Source organism: Molothrus aeneus, chromosome 25 (assembly GCF_037042795.1).
Source record: "Molothrus aeneus isolate 106 chromosome 25, BPBGC_Maene_1.0, whole genome shotgun sequence".
In the NCBI taxonomy this organism is placed as follows: Eukaryota; Metazoa; Chordata; class Aves; order Passeriformes; family Icteridae; genus Molothrus; species Molothrus aeneus.
Genome location: NC_089670.1, coordinates 1479114 through 1497252, shown reverse-complemented (window position 1 = coordinate 1497252; position 18139 = coordinate 1479114). Strand labels below are relative to the sequence as shown.

Sequence of the window (18139 nt, the reverse complement as noted above, 5' to 3'; positions counted from 1 at the left end):
AGTGCCAACCCCCCTGTGTCAGGGGGACCCAGCAGTGCCGCTGTGCCCGCAGGAGCTGCCGGAGAAGTGGGGCCAGGTGAAGAAGCTGGCGGTGGCCGTGAAGCAGCAGGTGGCTCCTCTGCAGGCCGCCGAGGTGACCGCGCTGCGCCAGAGCTGCGCCGCCTTCGACGCCCAGCAGCAGCGGCTCCGCGAGCGCTTCGCCACGGAGGCTCCCTTCAGGTACAGCTCTTCCAGCACCAACCAGCCTCAGGAACGCTTGAAGGAGCTGGGGTTGTTTAGCCTGTCTCGGGTTTGTTGTGGTTGGTACGGCTTTTGAGGTGTTAAAAGTTTTTTTCCCCAGCTCCGCGCTCGAAGGAGAAGTTGGGATTCTTCGGCTTTGGTTTTCAAGGTTGCTTATTTTCTCTTATTTAACACATGCTTTTTTGGATCTGCAGAGGTTTGTTCAGCAGGTCAGGTTGAGGCACACTGACTGCCCTCAGGGTGGTGTTATCTTTTTATACTAAAAACTAAGTGTACTTTATTTATAATAATTTTTTAATTCTTATCACTTATGTTAGACAGTTTGTGTTTACTCCAAACTAATCTAAAAGTGCTGCTTTAGAATCTTTAATGCTACTTTATCACAGCAGAAGATGGAGGACAAGAAGAAGAAAGACTGGACGCGTCTAGATTCCTCCATCTTGCCTCCTGAACTCCCATTTTAAAAACTTTAAAATTCTACATTTTCACCTGGTGATAAATTAACTATCATTCTATTCAAACTCTTGTGGCTTGTAATTCTTTGCACAAAGTTGGTAATTGTTTTTTCCATGGGTTAAAATGGAAGGCACAGGTGTTTTTGACTCTGTGCCAAGGTCTCTGAGCCCCCTGCCAGGGTCTCGAGTCCTCCAGGGCAGCCAGAGGAATGTCCTGGGTTCCGACATGCCTGGAGAAGAGGAGGCTCAGAGGTGCCCTCATTGCTCTCTACACCTTCCTGAAGGGAGGCTGCAGACAGGTGGGGTCGGTCACTCCCATCAGGCAGCACTGACAGAACCAGAGGACACGGTCTCCAGCTATGTCAGGGAAGGGATAGGTTGGATATTAGGAAGAAATTTTTCACAAAAGAATAATAAAGTATTGGAATGCTCTTCCCAGGGAGGTGGCAGAATCACCATCTCTGGAAGTCTTTAAAAAAAGCCTGGACATGGCACTTGGTGCTAGAGTCTGGTTGAGGTGTTAGGGCATAGGTTGGACTCGATGATCTTAGAGGTCTCTTCCAACCTCGTTATTGTGTGATTCTGAGCCTACAGACAGAAGAGCTCTTCCCTGTGATGCCCTGGAGTGGCTACCTAGAACAGAGACTGGACAGAGTTAAGAGAATAAAGTGGGTCTTTATTAAAGGCCTTCCATAGCTTCCCCTTGGACAGCCAAAGCCTCACAGAGGCTGCACCCAGGATGAATAATGGTAACCAGTTTTGCAGACAGAAATAAGTTTGGTCTGTTTGCATATCAGGGGTTAATCCTCCACTTACATCTTCAGCTAATGAAGTCATATTCCCCAGTTTGCTCCCCACAATTCACTTTTGTTTATGCTTTTCTAGGCGTGAGGCTGTGGTGTGTCCTTGGATCTCAGGCCCAGAGGGATTGTTCTGTCTGACCAAGATGTGAAGGCAGCTATCTACACTTTATATGGAGTTCATAGCCATGCGCTAATGCACTAGAGGATTTGAAAAATATAAAAGCTGAAATCTGAAGGCATCACCTGCATGTCCTGGTGATGCACAGCTCTCCTCCCTGCTGTGCCTGCAGTGCTGTGTCCCTGGAAGAGGCTGGGTTTGGGTGGTGTCAGCAGTGCCACGTGGCTCAGCCATCAGGGTGTAGTAGAGAACTTTCATCTCTCCTGTGGCTCTCAGAGGCTCTGTTTGTTTTATGGGTCCTTTAGAAGTTGTTACAATGTCACTTATGAAGAATAAACGTTTATTTCTAGGTTTGACACCGAAAAGCCTTATCAACTGCTGGATGCAAAGCACATGGAGATTAAAGAGATGGAGTCAGCCATGACCTCGATTTATGAATCAGCTGGTCTGTTTGAAGTCATGGTGCCGGAGTACAAACAGCTGAAGCAGTGCAGGAGGGAGCTGTGTCTGCTCAAAGAGCTCTGGGACATGATCTCCCTGGTGAACACCAGCCTCGAAGACTGGCAGACCACCAGATGGGTGGACATTAACGTGGAGAGCATGGATCTGGAGTGCAAGAAGTTTGCAAGAGAGATTCGGAATTTGGACAAGGAGATGAGGGCGTGGGATGCTTTCAGCGGGCTGGACAGCAAGGTGAAGAACATGCTGACAGCCCTCAAGGCTGTGGCAGAACTTCAAAATCCTGCCATCAGGGAGAGGCACTGGAACCAGCTGATGCAGGTGACGGGCGTGAGGTTTGTGATGGACTCGGACACCACCCTGGCTGACCTCCTCAAGCTCAACCTGCATGAATTTGAGGGGGAGGTCCATGGCATTGTGGACAAAGCAGTGAGAGAAATGAGCATGGAGAAGGTGCTGAAGGAGCTGAGGGTGACCTGGAGCTCCAGGGAGTTTCAGTACGAGCCTCACCCCCGCACCCACACTCCCTTGCTGAAGTCAGATGAGGAGCTCATTGAAACTCTAGAGGACAACCAGGTGCAGCTGCAGAATTTAATGTCCTCCAAGTACATTGCCTTCTTCCTGGAGGAAGTGTCTGCCTGGCAGAGGAAGCTCTCCACTGCTGACTCCATCATCTCCCTGTGGTTCAAGGTGCAGCGCACGTGGTCTCACCTGGAGAGCATTTTCATAGGCTCAGAGGACATCAGGGCACAGCTGCCCCAGGTATGAGCCCCCAAATCCCAAATTCCTGCTTGGGAAGTGTTGAAGAAGAGGCTTCATTATTAAATGGGGTTATCTATGGTGCCAAATCCCCCAAAGCAGGGCTGTTCTCCTGCTGCCTCGCTCCTCTGGAGGCTCTCTCAGTGCTCTGATTGTTCCCCAAGGATGGATTTGTACCCCAGGCTGTGCTTGAGCCATGCTGAGGGGCTGATCTTCTCCCTTGCAGCACTGCATGGCAAACACAGAGCTCCTGGGTGCCGAGTGAGAGCTGCTGCCTTCCTTCAGTGCTGCAGGCATGTTCCCTCTTCCTTCAGAGGGGAGAGGACTGAGATCATTGCTCAGACACTGCAAATCATCAAACAGAGCTGGCCCAGGCAGCTTTGGCAGCTTTCCCTTTCTTTGCTTCCGCTCTGGTGCTGGGGGAGAGCAGCTCTTCTCCTGCTCCTGCTCTGGGGAGCTCCTCAGGTGCCTCCAGCCCAGCTCCCAGTGTTATTCCAGGCTCCCAGCCATGCTGAGCAGGAACAAGCCTTTCACTGGTGAAGGGAGGAGCTTTGCCCTCACCCCAAAGGCAGCTCTCAAAGGATGGGATCTCTCAGCACACCCAGAGAACGTTGCTGTGTCCTTTGTGTCCCTTTGTAGGACTCCAAACGTTTTGAAGGCATTGATGTGGATTTTAAAGAGCTGGCCAATGAAGTTCAGAAAACCCCAAATGTGGTTGAAGCCACCAATAAACCAGGTCTGTCCCAGCAGCTGGAGGACATCCAGAGCAGGTAGGTAGAGCATCAGTCCCAGGGTTTTGTCAGAGGCTGGAATCAGCCATGAGAAGCTCAGCCTGTGCTCTGAGGCTTTTACTGAGGCTCTGCTTCCTCTGCAGTCACAAATCTCCAGCTTTTCTGATCTGTCTCAAGTCTCTGTGTTTGTGACCCATCACCTGTGAGGGTGGGCAGGCCCTGGCACAGGTGCTCAGAGCAGCTGGGGCTGCCCCTGGATCCCTGGCAGTGCCCAAGACCAGGCTGGGCAGGGCTTGGAGCTGCCTGGGACAGGTTGGGCTTTGAGCTCCCTTCCAACCCAAACCCTTCTGTGATTTTGTGATCAAAAAAAACAGAGCTGAGCCCATTTAATTTACAAAATTATCCCTATGTACCCTTGAGGCATAACACAGCTCCCTGAGACAGACCTGAGTGCCCTGGGATGGAGACACTTCTCACTTAACATATGAATCTGCCTGAAAACCACTTCAAAGTCCATGCTAAGCTGTTGTGCCAGTAGCAGCTCTCCATTTCAAATAAGGATTTTATTTTATTTTCAATTGAACAAGGCCAATGTTCCTCACAGAGAATGTTATTTAGGAACTTTGTAAGCTCAGCAGCAGTTTAGCATGTGAACACTGCAAGATTCATTTTAGATCGGAGCAAACAACTTTCCTTTCATGCTTTGCAAACACAAAAAGCTGAGTTGGTTGGAATCAGACTTTAAAATGTGGCTCATTAGAATAAAAGCAGCTCTGGAAATGTTCATCCCAGTGGATGCCACCACCTGTGGCAGCTATGAGCTTGTCTAAAGCAGCGGGTCAGACTGCAAACCTTTCCAACCTCTTCTTCCCCTTGTGCTGCTGCTTTTTCATCAGGCTGCCCTGACTCCTGGGTGTTTGACCCCTGGAGTAGAGTGAGCTGTGAGTTCCCTTGTGCTTTGTTCAGGGCTGGGGGCAGGAGCAGCCTGCAGGCTCAGCTCATGCCTGGCATTTCCCCGTGGTGGGGAGAACCAGCCTGAGGAGGGCAGCATGAAGCATGGCAGGGTATTCACCCACCTGAACCGGGCTCTGCTTTGTCTCCCCAGGTTGTCTCTGTGTGAGAAGGCTTTGGCTGAATATTTGGACATGAAAAGGTTGGCTTTTCCCAGATTTTACTTCATTTCTTCTGCAGATTTACTGGATATTCTTTCCAATGGCACCAACCCACATCTGGTAAGGCTTGTGCTGTGCCACCTTTGCATTTTCAGGAGTGTCACAGTGGAAGGTGTTGTCCTGGGACTCTCCCCAGTGTCCTTTCTGGAGGGATTTTCTCCCATCCTACATGGATTAACAACTCCTTCACAGCTGATCTCCACCTGCCATCGCTGACAGGCAGCCCTGCCCCAGGTGTTGTGTGATCTGACCCTGGGGATGCTCATGGCAGGTTCAGAGAGCTCCTCTGTGGGTTTTATGCCATAAAAACAGGGCTTTGCTCCTGCTGGGATACAGCAAGGTTGCAGGAAAATGACTTCCATGAGGATCTCGTCCAAAACTTGTTGCTGACCTTGGATCCCAGCCTGGAATGGCACCAAACAAAGAGCCCCAGGTTGGGCATTCCAGTGTGGGAGGGCTGAGCACTGGTGGCTTGTAGAGGGCTGATTTTTTTAGGCAGAAGAGGCAATTTCCAGGCAGCGCCTCTTCCTTCCCCCTGCAAAGGCTTTGGGTGTCCTGATGGCAGGGCAGGGATGAGCACAGCCTGCAGGAGCTGAGCAGCCAGGTCAGGCAGTGGCTGTGGCCAGGTGGTGTCTGACCCTGCACTGGGTTTCTGGGATGGGCTCTGAATGCCAGGTGTGGGGAATCTCCCCAAACACACCATTGCTCCTCCCAAATCCCCCAAACACACCATTCCTCCTCCCACATCCCCCAAGCACACCATTCCTCCTCCCAAGCACACCATTGCTCCTCCTGGCTGGGCAGGATTGCTGGATCATCCCAAGGAGGAGCTGGCAGTGACCCTCCTGTTGTAGGAAATGGCTTCCCAGTCCCCTTCCCCCCATTCCCAGGGATCAGAACCCTCTGTGCCCCGTGGGCAGAGCTCAGAGGGTTCAGTCCTGCAGGTGCTGTTCCATGTGGAGCTGCTGTCAGGGAGCCTCAGCCCCTTAGCCTGGCAATGCCATGCCCTGCCCAGCCTGCTTTGGGAGGCATCAATAATCCCGAGGTTGGTGTGTGAACCAAATCAAAGTGTCCACAGCAAATGGAGCCTGTTGGGTAAGGAATCAATTCCTTATTCTACCTTTTAGCAGTGAGCAACCTCAGCCTCCTTAAGTTTTTCCTCCTTTTCAGCATTTGTATCAGGATGTGAATGGGGCAGGCTTGGAAATGCTCTTGTTGCCACTAACCTTTAACTCAGCTTGGATCTGTTTGCTGCTGCTGGGTGATTTCAGCCCACAGAGTGTCATAAATACACAGCTGATTGATGCTTAAAATGGAGAGAGAGAAAGAGAACACAGGAAGCAGAGAAAAGCTTCTGTGCTGAAATGCTCCACGGAGTAAGGAGAAATTCCTGGTGCTTTCTGTTATTCAAAACTATTTGCAGTAAAATCAAAGTAAATGTCAGGCAGGATCATACACGGATACGCTCTCAGCCTTTCCACTGTAGTTTCAAAGCCTGATAATTCCTAAAGGAGGATTAAATAGACAATGATATTATCCACTTGAACTGGGTATTGAGCTGGTGCAGGTTCAGGTGCATTCTGGGCTCTGGTGGCAGAGCTGTGTCGAGGGCTGGAGCACAGCCAAGGCCCTGCAGAGTGGCCAGGGGCTGGGAGAGGATACTGGGGGTTGCTGAGCCTGCCCCCTTGCAGGGGTAAAACAGGATTCCATGGTTTGTGTAAGATTAGAAAGGATATGTGCCTGTCCTGGTGGGGAAGCTGAGTGTCCTTTGCTTCTCAATCCACTTGGCACCTCCTGAGATTCAGCCAGGTAAGAAACTGATTTGGCCACCTGTGGGACAGCTCCTGAGGAGGGGCTGGAATCCTCTGTGGGGCAGGGAGTGAGAACTGGGCAAACAAGCCATAGGATGAATTATAGGATAGCCTGAGCTGGAGGGAACCCACCAGGACCATCAAATCCAGCTCCTGAGAAGGACAGCAAGAGGCTCCTGTTGGCACCATCCTGGCCACGAGTGAGAAGATGTGGTGCTGCCAAGGTGTCCAGGTCATTCTTTGTGAGCAGGACTGTGGCTGTCGCACCTCTGCTGCTCTCTGCTCTGCCTGTACTGGTCCTTGATCCTGAGTGCTGTGCCCAGCTCTGGCCCCTCAGTTTGGGAAGGACGTTGAGATGTTTGAGCACATCCAGAGGAGGCAACAAGGCTGGAGAGGGGCTGGGAACACAAACCCTGTGAGGAACGTTTGAAGGAGCTGGGGCTGTTTAGCCTGGACAAGAGGAAGCTTAGGGGTGGCCTCATTGCTCTCTACACCTTCCTGAAGGGAGGCTGCAGACAGGTGGGGTCGGTCTCTGACAGAACCAGAGGACACAGTCTCCAGCTACCTCAGGGAAGGGATAGGTTGGATATTAGGAGGAAATTTTCCACTGAAGGAATAACAAAGCAGTGAAATGCTCTTCCCAGGGAGGTGGTAGAATCACCATCTCTGGAAGTGTTTAAAAAAAGCCTGGACGTGGCACTTGGTGCTAGAGTCTGGGTGAGTGTTAGGGCACAGGTTGGACTCGATGATCTTTGAGGTCTCTTCCAAGCTCGTTATTCTGTGATTCTGGGTCCTGTCCCCCTCACCTCATTGGCACAATCCCTTTGGCAGGTGCAGCGTCACCTTTCCAAACTTTTTGACAACTTGGCCAGGCTGAAATTCCAGGTGGACTCCGAGGAGAAGACAACCAAGGTTGGCCTGGGAATGTACAGCAGAGAGGAGGAATATGTCCAGTTCAGTGAACCCTGTGACTGCAGTGGGCAGGTGAGAGGGGAGACCTTGTGTGTCCAAGCTGCCTGGTGGAACCTGCTCCCACCCCCCTTGGGTGGGCATCCCTGGCCAAGGGTGGTATTTTTGGGGTCCCTCGTTGTGAGGAGGAAAGATGAATTTGACTCTGTTTTTAAAAGATCAAAATTTAAGAAGGTTAAAATATCATAAAATTTATTATTTTATGATATTATATTATATAAAAGAATACTATATTAAAACTATACTAAAGAATAGAGAAAGGATACTTACAGAAGGTTTAACAAGAAAATAATGAAAAACTTGTGACTTTCTAGAGTCCCTACACAGCTGGACTGTCATTGGTCATTAAGTAAAAACAATTCACATATTGGATAAACCATCTCCAACCACATCCCAAAGCAGTAAAACACAGGAGAAGCAAATCAGATAATTATTGTTTTCACTTTTCTCTGAGGCTTCTCAGTTTCCAAGGAGAAGAAATCCTGGTGAAGGAATTTTTCAGAAAATATAACAGGAACAGCCAAGGTCTTACAGAGTTCCACTGCACTGCCTCTATGGGAAAAGCTGGAGGAGCTGGTGTGGAACTTAATCCTTGCTTTCACCACAGCTCTAGTCCTGCTCTGGATGAGTCCTCACAGCCCATGGTGTGAGGAAGGGCTGTGGCCTATTCTTTACTGGGCTTTTTAATTTTAATTCCTGAAAGATGTTTTGAAGGTTACTCCTACCCTCCCAGCTGGGAGGGGATGCAGACTGAAAACAGATTAATTTATTCCATAGTACTTCTGCACAGAAACCTTTGGAAAGAAAAGGGTTTTTCCCCTGTTTTCCAAATCTTATTTCATAGGACGAGTTGAAGTACAAAATTTAAGAATCAAATTACTGCTCAGCTTTTCTGTCCCTGTAGCTGCACTTTTCTCCATGGACTGTTAAAGGAAGCTAAAGTAGGTAATACCAGCTCTGAGCTCCCCAGTGATAACACTTGGCATTTAAACTCTCCTCTCTAAAATACTAAATACTAAATTCAGCAGGAATTGTGAAATACTAAATTCAGCAGGAATTGTGTTCCCAGCAGTCTCTTGCTGCTGGCAGATTGTGCTCCAATCCCACGGGTGACTCTGCCATGGCCTGGAGCTGGAACATGTTGAGCTCAATTGCTCCTCAGTGGAGTTCACTGTGGTTCCTCCTCCAGCTGGATTTCCACAAAAAAACCTCTCTGGGAGGAGATGCTGATCCTGCAGGAGCAGAAATGGCTGAGTCCCCTAGTCTGGAGGAGGCCTGAGGCTTGTTTGGTTGGAGAGCGGAGCTGCTTGTCCCCCTCACTGCTGAGGGATGGCAGGCATTCCTGGGATCATCCCTCATGATCCAGGGGTGAAAAGCAGGAGTGTTCTGGGATTTAACCCCTTCTGCAGGTGGAGGTGTGGCTGGATCGCCTGCTGGACACCATGAGAGCCACAGTGAGGGACGGGATGGGTGCAGAAATGGCTGAGCCCTCCAGTCTGGAGGAGGCCTTAGGTTTGTTTGGCTGGAGAGCTGAGCTGCTTGTCCCCCTCATTGCTGAAGGATGGCAGGCATTCCTGGGATCATCCCTCATCACCCAGGGATGAGAAGCAGCAGTGTTCTGGGATTTAACCCCTTCTGCAGGTGGAGCTGTGGCTGGGTCGCCTGCTGGACACCATGAGGGCCACGGTGAGGGACGGGATGGGCGCGGCTGTGGCGGCCTACGAGGACAAGCCCAGGGAGCAGTGGCTCTTTGACCACCCTGCCCAGGTACTGCCCTGCCCTGCTTCCAGAGGGGTCTGGGCTGTGGATGGGAGTAGTTCTGTCCAGGGAAAAGAGGAAGGGTGTGATGCCCAAGATGGGAATTTCAATGGATGTAAAATGGATCCCTGCTCTCCTGCCTGCTGGGATACTGTATAACAAAACTTCATTTCACATCAGGGAGGCCTCATCCCTGACCTCCCCATGGGTCAGACCCTCTCAGAGGTAAGCAAAGCCTGGTGTTGCCCTGCTCTTGAGCCACTCTGTTTCCCCAGGTGGCTCTCTGCTGCACCCAGATCTGGTGGACAGCTGAGGTGGGCATGGCCTTCTCCAGGATGAAGGAAGGCTACGAGAAGGCCATGAAGGAGTACCACAAGAAGCAAGTGGCCCAGCTGAACACGCTGGTGACCATGCTGCTGGGGCAGCTCTCCAGGGGCGACAGGCAGAAGATCATGACCATCTGCACCATCGACGTGCACGCGCGGGACGTGGTGGCCAAGATGATAGCGCAGAAGGTTGGTGTTCCCAGTTCAGTGTGAGCCATGCTGGGCATTGAGGGGGAGATCGTGGAGGGACAGGCCCTAGGGGCACTGCCTGCCTCAGCAGGGCCATAGGAAAAATCATTTGGCATTTTCTTCTCTGTAGCTTTCTTGCTCTGGTGTGGGCCCACAGGGAATCTCTTGGGATTTGTCCACCACTCCCACACTGCCTGTCCTCACATACTCGCAGAATGGTTTGGGTTGGAAGGGACCTTAAAGCTCTTCTCATTCCAACCCCTGCCATGGGCAGGGACACCTTCTGCCATCTCAGGGTGCTCCAAGCCCTGTCCAACCTGCACGTTGGCTCTGATACCTTCTGGCCTGCAGCTGGGCTCCCCTGGGAGTACTGGCAGGAGTGGAGTGCAGGAGTTGGGTGTTCCTCTACTCCAGGGGTTTTGCAGATGCCTTCTGTCCCATCTGGGGTGCCAGAACTGATGCCTAGAGAGGCTGACCTGGGACAGAGACTAGACAGAGCTAAAAGAATAAAGCAGGGATTTATTTAAAGGCCTTTAAGGGATACACCTCAGGTAGTGCAAGAGCCCAGCCATGGCTACACCCAAGATGGGTCCCAGTCAGGAGTTTTCACACTTTTATAAGTTTTGGTCCATTTCCATATTGAGGTTAATTGTCCAATTACAGCTCCAGGTCATGAAGTCCCATCCTCCTTGTTTGCTCTCTCAGTTCCCTATTGTTTATGCATTTTGGGCCTAAAGCTTGTATTGATCTTCCTTAGTCCCAAGCTGGAAAAGGATTATTTTGTCAACCTACCTCTTAAAGAAAACTTACTAACACTTAACACAAAGCTCAGAGCTACACACCTAGGCAGCACAGAATCTGAAAACCATGAAAGCCAGGACTGAAGGCAGCCCCCTGCCCTCCCTGGTGCCACTCTGCAGGTGGACAATGGCCAGGCCTTCGTGTGGCTGGCGCAGCTGCGGCACCGCTGGTCGGACGAGGAGCGGCACTGCTGGGCCAACATCTGTGATGCTCAGTTCCTCTACTGCTACGAGTACCTGGGCAACACCCCCCGGCTGGTGATCACCCCCCTGACCGACAGGTGAGGCCCTGCTGGTGCCACCTGAGCTGGTGGTTATGAGATGTCACGGACATATTCCATGAAAAATCCTTTCATTAGGGTTTTTTCTCCTGAGAAGGTGAGAGGACTCAGAAACAAAATGTAACCAATGGTTATCTGCTGCTGTGGAATGCAACAGGTGCATCTGGGATTGGGCTCATGTGGTTGTTTCTAATTAATGGCCAATCACAGTCCAGCTGGCTCGGACTCTGGTCAGTCACAAGATTTTATTATCATTCGTTTCTATTCTTTTCAAGCCTTCTGATGAAATCCTTTCTTCTATTCTTTTAGTATAGTTTAATATATATTTTTCTTTTAATATAATCTATATCATAAAATAATAAATCAACCTTCTGAAACATGGAGTCAAGATTCTCATCTCTTCCCTCATTGTGAGACCCCTGTGAACACCACCACAATGAGACACAAAACTTTAAGGAATTTAGAGATTTTAGAGGAGCTAAGATTTTAGTTAGAGATAAGCTTTATTTTTGTAAAGCTTGTTTGTAAAGACAAATCTGCCATTCCTCTGACCCAGCTCAGTGTCTTTCCCTTTTCCCTCATCCTGTGCAGGTGTTACATCACCCTGACCCAGTCCCTGCACCTGACCATGAGTGGGGCTCCTGCAGGCCCTGCTGGCACTGGCAAGACAGAGACTACCAAGGACCTGGGCCGAGCCCTGGGCATCATGGTGTACGTGTTCAACTGCTCCGAGCAGATGGACTACAAGGTGCTGTGTTACCCTAATGTTTTCTGAAAAATCCCTTCATCAGGACTTTTTTGTCCTGGGAATATGAGAAACCTCAGCTTCTCTATGTTTTGCTCTTCTGGAATGTGGTCTGGAGATTGGCTATTAGTTAAAAATAATTTACATGTTTAGATAAACAATCACAGCCAGCTGTGTCAGACTCTCTGAGTCAGTCACAGGTTTTTATTATTCATTCCTTTCTAGCCTTCTGATAAATCCTTTCTCTTTCTTTAGTATAGTTTTAGAATATAATATAATGTAATGTAATATAATATAATATTTATTATATTATATTATCATAGTATAGTATATTGTAGTATAGTACAGTATATAATAGTGTATAATATTATAGTGTATAATAATATTATAATATAGTATAATATAGTAATATCATAAAATAATCAACCTTCTGAAAACATAAAGTCAAATTCTCATCTCTCACCTCCTCCTAAAAACCTCACAACACCACTGTGCTGCTCCCCCCAAACTGGGGCTGCTCAGGGCCCCTGGAACCTGCAGGGTGGGAGTTACCCAGCTGGGCTTGCTCTGATCCATCCCGTCTTCTCTCATCCCTGCTGCCTCCCTTCCTGCTGAGCAGCTTTTCATCCTCCTCCTTCTTTTTGTCTCTGAGACTTGCACAAGGTTCTTGAGGAGGAGGAGAGCTGAGCTGTGCTCTCTGCCCTGCTCCCTTCCCTTCTGGAGTTAAGTTCCACATGAAATTCTTTACAAATTCTGGCTTGTTCAGTTGAGACAGAGGCTGTGCTGATCCATTCCCTCTCTCCAGACCCACAGGACACCTGTCCCAGGCATGGGGACAGAGCTCTCCTGGTTCCTCAGGATCCTCTGCTGCTCATGGTGCTGATCCCTGTGCTCTCCAGGGCACTGGGTTTGGTGGCCTTGGACCATATTTTATCCAGCTGAGGTCTCTCATGGACGTGGGGCCATCAGTAACTCAGCCCAGGTGACCTTTGGATGGAGCCAGAGTGCAGAGTTGTCGAGAGAGGGCAATTAGCAAATCAAGTGGCAAACTGTGCAGAGCTATAAATATTATAATTGAGTTGTGCCTGCTGCTCCCCTGCACTTTCTAAATACCCACAATAGACTGTAAATTGCTATAAATAAACGGGCAGGGAAATCAAATCCATTTTTTGCTGGAGTGGATTCTGTTTGCGATTTCACTCTTGTAATTTTATTTTATTTTATTTTATTTTTTATTTTCAGTCTTGTGGGAATATTTACAAAGGCCTTTCCCAGACAGGAGCCTGGGGCTGTTTTGATGAATTTAACAGAATCTCAGTTGAGGTCCTTTCTGTGGTTGCTGTACAGGTAAGTGGAGAAAAGCTTGTGGATAAATGCAAGCCAGCCTTCCTTCCCTCGCTCCCACAGGGCCAGAACGGAAGGACTTGAGTCTTGGGGAACTTCAGTGCTGAAAACTGAGTTGCTAAAACATCAATGTTCTTCTGGTGCCCAATGTCAGCTGTGAGTGCAGATTTTGGGATCGCAGTGTTTGACTGAGGTGCTGAACTCTTTCCAGATCCACTTTGGGGCTTGGCATTGCAGAAATTAAGGTCTAGAGCCCAGAAGTTTCTAAACTTCTGTAAATGTCTTGGTCAAAGGAATTCTTCTGAACCCCTCCACGAACTCCTCACTTTCATCCCTCTTTGTCTCATCATCGTACCTCCTCTGATGTCCCAAAGAAATCCCAGGCGGGTACATGTGTTTGTGTGTCCTTCCCTCTCCACTTCCCTTCCATCAGGTTCTAGCTTAAAGTTGTCATTGAAAAACGTCTTTGAGGATCTTAAAATAAAAGGGGAAGCTAAACAAAAGAAGCCCAGATATGACTCAGCTGCTAATGATTCCCTGGCTCCTGGCTGGAGCATGGTGTCTGAGCGAGCAGGGATGTCACTCCATCATCGCCTCTGCTGCTGTTAGAGGGTAACCATGGTGATGGTTAATTGGCTGCCTTAGTCATGCAGCTCCTGTCGGTGTGGGTCCTCACACTGAGAAACTCCCTTAATTGCTTTGCTTTAAGGTGGAAAAAGGGTGAGTTTAGGGCAGAGATGGATTCCTCCCCGATGGAGTGGTGTTATGGAGGAGGTGAGCTTGCTGCAAGGATCTGCTCCCTTGGGAAGCAGGGAAGGAAGGCCTGGCTGCAGTGGAATGGGAGGTGGGCAGTGAGGTGGCCTGGCTGTGTTTGCTGTTCAGGAAAACGTTTTTTGTCGCCCTGATTTTTTAAGATTTTCTAAGCCTTCTGATGTTCACATTCTTGTAATGAACTTTCTCAAGCACTATTTGTAAATAACTCATTGTTTTGCATTCTTTTATGGAGGAGGAGAAATTTGATGGACTGTTGGTTTGTGCAGTGTCATTGGAGAGGTGGCACTGTCACCCTCCAATCCACTGTCAGTTTTGGAAATCTATAAATGTTGGAGTCAGAAATTAAAAGCACTCTTTTTTACCTTGGGGAGCTGCGTGTTCACATCATTTTATTTTGTGTCCTAGCTACAGTTTTTTACAGAAAGAGTGATGAAGCACTGGAATTATCTGCCCAGGGATGTGGGGGAGTCACCATCCCTGGATGTGTTTAACAAAATATTGGATGTGGCACTGGGTGCCATGGTTTAGTTGAGGTGTTGGAGCTGGGTTGGACTCGATCTGAAAGGTCCCTTCCAGCCTGCTGATTCTGGGATTCTGTGACTCACTCCATGGGAATGGAAGGTGGGCAGTGAGGTGGTCTGGCTGTAATGGGCCTCTTTGGAAAGTGAGGGATGAGAAGAACAAAGCTGCAATCAGACAGGTAGAAAAGACCAGCGAAATCTCTTATGAAGCAAACTCTTGGAACTCTTTTCAGTTTGACTGTCCAGTCTCTTCAGCCCTTTTCTGTTTGTCAGAGTTGGATTGTGATGGGAGGCACACAGATTTACCCTAAACAGTGTAGAAAGATTTATATGGTCAGTAAAACCCAGACCAGAGCAGTGATAATCCCCACTCATCATGGGCCAAGTGCAGGGAGGTCAACAGTGCTGGCTGGGGTTTCCATACCTGAACACCAGCACTGCCTTGGTCCCCAGGTGAAGAGTGTGCAGGATGCCATCCGGGAGAAGAAGAAATCCTTCAATTTTCTTGGAGAAGACATTAACTTAGTCCCCTCAGTTGGGATTTTCATCACCATGAACCCTGGTTATGCAGGACGAACCGAGCTACCTGAGAATTTAAAAGCTCTCTTCAGGTGAGTCAAGATCAGGTTTTGTGACCTGTGTGATGAAACTGGCAGAAATTGTCTTTTGGAACATTCAGGCTTCATTTTGTTGGGAAATTTACTTGCACTGGGGATTCACAGATGGTTTCAGCCTTGTGCACCAAGCCTGGATCAGGGAATGCAGGGAGGACAAGGTAGCTCTGTCCTGTGCCATGGAAAAGGCAGCGGGGGCAGGCTGGGAGAGTCTCCAGTGGCTCACTGGAGAGGACCTGGAAGATAAAGCTACAAATCCACTGCCCTCAAGCTCTGTAGTCACTGCCTGCTCTGCAATCCTTTCCTGCCTGTCTCCCTAGGCCCTGTGCCATGGTTGTGCCAGACTTTGAGCTGATCTGTGAGATTATGTTGGTGGCTGAGGGCTTCCTCCAGGCCCGAGCCTTGGCCAGGAAGTTCATCACGCTCTACCAACTCTGCAAGGAGCTCCTGTCCAAGCAGGTGAGCCCTCTGCTGTCCTCTGGATCCCCAAAATCAGGGATGTGACACTGCTCTGGATCCCCAAAATCAGGGATGTGACACTGCCATGCACCTCCATGGCTGAAGCTTCACAGGTTTTAGTTGCTGTCTGCCTTTGTGGCAGCTGCTGGGACAAGGGAGGGTTTGTGATCATCAGAGCAATGACATTTTCGATCTGCTCTCCTGGAGGATCTTCAGGGCCAGAAGCATTTGACCCAACTGCATTAACCTCACTAATTTTTGAATTTGAGAGATTTTTCAAAAGCCTCCAATGCCACCATGATTGGGGTAGTATGCAGTGACCCTTTGCTTTTTCTCTTAGCTCCTATTGATTCTGCTGCCTGCAAGGGGTTCATGATCACTGTTCCTCTCTTAGTCCAACTCAATACTTCTCTGTCATGTCAAGTGTTGACCATGTAAAATCACCTCCAGCGCAAAACCCTGGTTAATCAGATTTTAACTTGGCATTGTCTGCATAGATCAAAGCTGGGGTGAGTTGAATCAGGACTCCAGATGGAAAACCTGATCTTGGCTGTGCCAGCATGAGCTGGGGCGGGTTTCTGCCTTCTCACAGAAACTTTGTACTGTGCAGCTGGAGGCCCTGTGGGAGCTTTGGCCTCCCACGCGAAGCAGTCAAGCTGTTGGGCTGTGCTCTGCAGGGTCTCAATGGAGCACAGATAGAAGGATTTACTTGTTGGATTCCTTTAGGATTCCTTTCCAGCAGTGTCCTCCCTGCTCCTGCTTGGTAGGCAGTCCCCAGGACCAAATGTCCCTGGTAACCTGGTGATGGAGAAATTTGAATGTCTGAGGCCTCAGAATGGACTAACAAGCCTTCCACCTCATTAGCTCCTGCAGATCCAGGGCTCTGGCAGGCCTTGCTTAACCTGCAAAAAGGCCAAGGTTTTAGGGGAAAACATTCCTTAGGTCTCCAGAGTGCAAGTCCTACTGCTGACTTAGTGCCAGCTCTGAGCCTATGTGATGGCATGAACCATGAATTATTTGACTCTCCCTGGTGGGAAGCTCACCTTGTGAAATGGAGACCAGGTGACTCAGGCTGGTGGAGGTCTCTGGCCATGACAAAAATAACAAATTTGTCTGCATTTACATTGCTGACTGCTCTGGCAGCTGTACTTCTGTTTTTTACCCCTGCCTAGGCATAAACTCACCCCTGTTTTTATTTGTTTCTTTCTCCCCCTCATGCAGGACCACTACGACTGGGGTCTGCGGGCCATCAAGTCGGTGCTGGTGGTGGCGGGCGCCCTGAAACGCGCGGACCCCGAGCGGCCCGAGGAGCAGGTCCTGATGCGCTCCCTCCGCGACTTCAACATCCCCAAAATCGTGACAGACGACGTGCCAGTGTTCATGGGGCTGATTGGGGACCTGTTCCCTGCCCTGGATGTGCCTCGGAAGCGTGACCTGGATTTTGAGGCCATGGTGAAGGAGGCTGTGCTGGAGCTGCGGCTGCAGCCCGAGGACAACTTTGTGCTCAAAGTAAGGCCCAGGGGTTTTCTGCTCTGTTGTGGGTGGTGTGAGGGTCCCCAGGACGAGGTGAGAGATGAGAATTTGACTCCTTGTTCTCAGAAGGGTGATTTATTATTTTATGATATTATATAAATTATATATTATATTATATTATATTATATTATATTAATTATATATTATATATTATATTATATATAAATATAATATTATAATATTATATATAATATAATATTATAATAAATATATTTATATAATAAATATAATAAATAATTTATATAATAAATATATTTATAATATTATAATATATTATAAATATAATATATAATATTATATATTATATCTATATATATTTATATATAAATATATATTATATATATTATATATAATATAATATATTATATATATATATATCATATATATAATACATATATTATATATTATATATTTTATATTATATATTATATATTTTATTGTATTCTAGTCAGACCAAACTGGGAGTCAAATCCTTTGTGTGTCTAGGTCACAAATTTCAATACAATAGCCCCAGTGAGAGCTAATTTCACAGAATGATTTAGGTTGGAAGGGACCTTAAAGGACATCTCATTCCAGCCCTGAGCCATGGACAGGGACTCTTTCCTTTAGATTTTGCACATCTGAGCTTCACTTTGGCGTGTCTGTCAGCTCTGGGGGTGTTTCCCCAGGTGGTGCAGCTGGAGGAGCTGCTCAGTGTCCGGCACTCCGTGTTCGTGGTGGGGGCTGCAGGCACAGGCAAGTCCCAGGTGCTGAGGACCCTGCACAAAACCTACCAGAGGATGAAGCGCCGGCCTGTGTGGACAGACCTCAACCCCAAAGCAGTCACCAATGATGAGCTCTTTGGCATCATTAACCCAGCAACGAGGGAGTGGAGAGATGGTAAATGACCTTTCGTGGCTGAATTTGGAGATAAAAGGGATATTTTTAATGAAGCTCCTGAGTGGATGTTGGGTCTCTGTGTGCAGGTCTCACAGCCCAGGTGCTGCTCCCAGCTGTGTGAGGGTTTGCTGTTGGAAGGACATGTAGGGTGTCACAGCTTTTTGGGAATTTATCTTTTTGCCATAAGGATAATTATCATGTTTGTTAACACCAGCGCTTCCCAGTTCCTAATTGAGACACGTTGTTTTTGGGGCTGGGCTGCTGAAGGAAGAGGATTCCCTCCTGCCCTGTGCTGTGCACTGGGACCCCCAAAAGTGCCATTTCCAGGTTTCTATGGCTGGATACTCCCAGCAGCATTTGAGAGGTGTTTTTCCACTGAATATCCCTGCCTGATCTCCA

General features: G+C 48.6%; 1 protein-coding gene across 1 annotated transcript in view; it reads left to right on the top strand.

The window, feature by feature from the left end:
* The window catches only part of LOC136566398 (dynein axonemal heavy chain 9-like), a 53682-nt gene that overhangs the window by 29521 nt on the left and 6022 nt on the right, over window positions 1–18139 (top strand). The window contains exons 20-33 of the mRNA XM_066565523.1: window positions 53–219; window positions 1967–2837; window positions 3474–3604; window positions 4671–4797; window positions 7380–7532; window positions 9159–9284; window positions 9551–9796; window positions 10711–10871; window positions 11463–11619; window positions 12859–12963; window positions 14709–14866; window positions 15190–15328; window positions 16550–16837; window positions 17530–17740. Coding sequence (XP_066421620.1) covers window positions 53–219; window positions 1967–2837; window positions 3474–3604; window positions 4671–4797; window positions 7380–7532; window positions 9159–9284; window positions 9551–9796; window positions 10711–10871; window positions 11463–11619; window positions 12859–12963; window positions 14709–14866; window positions 15190–15328; window positions 16550–16837; window positions 17530–17740 — 3040 coding nt within the window. The remainder of the gene's footprint in view (window positions 1–52; window positions 220–1966; window positions 2838–3473; window positions 3605–4670; window positions 4798–7379; window positions 7533–9158; window positions 9285–9550; window positions 9797–10710; window positions 10872–11462; window positions 11620–12858; window positions 12964–14708; window positions 14867–15189; window positions 15329–16549; window positions 16838–17529; window positions 17741–18139) is intronic.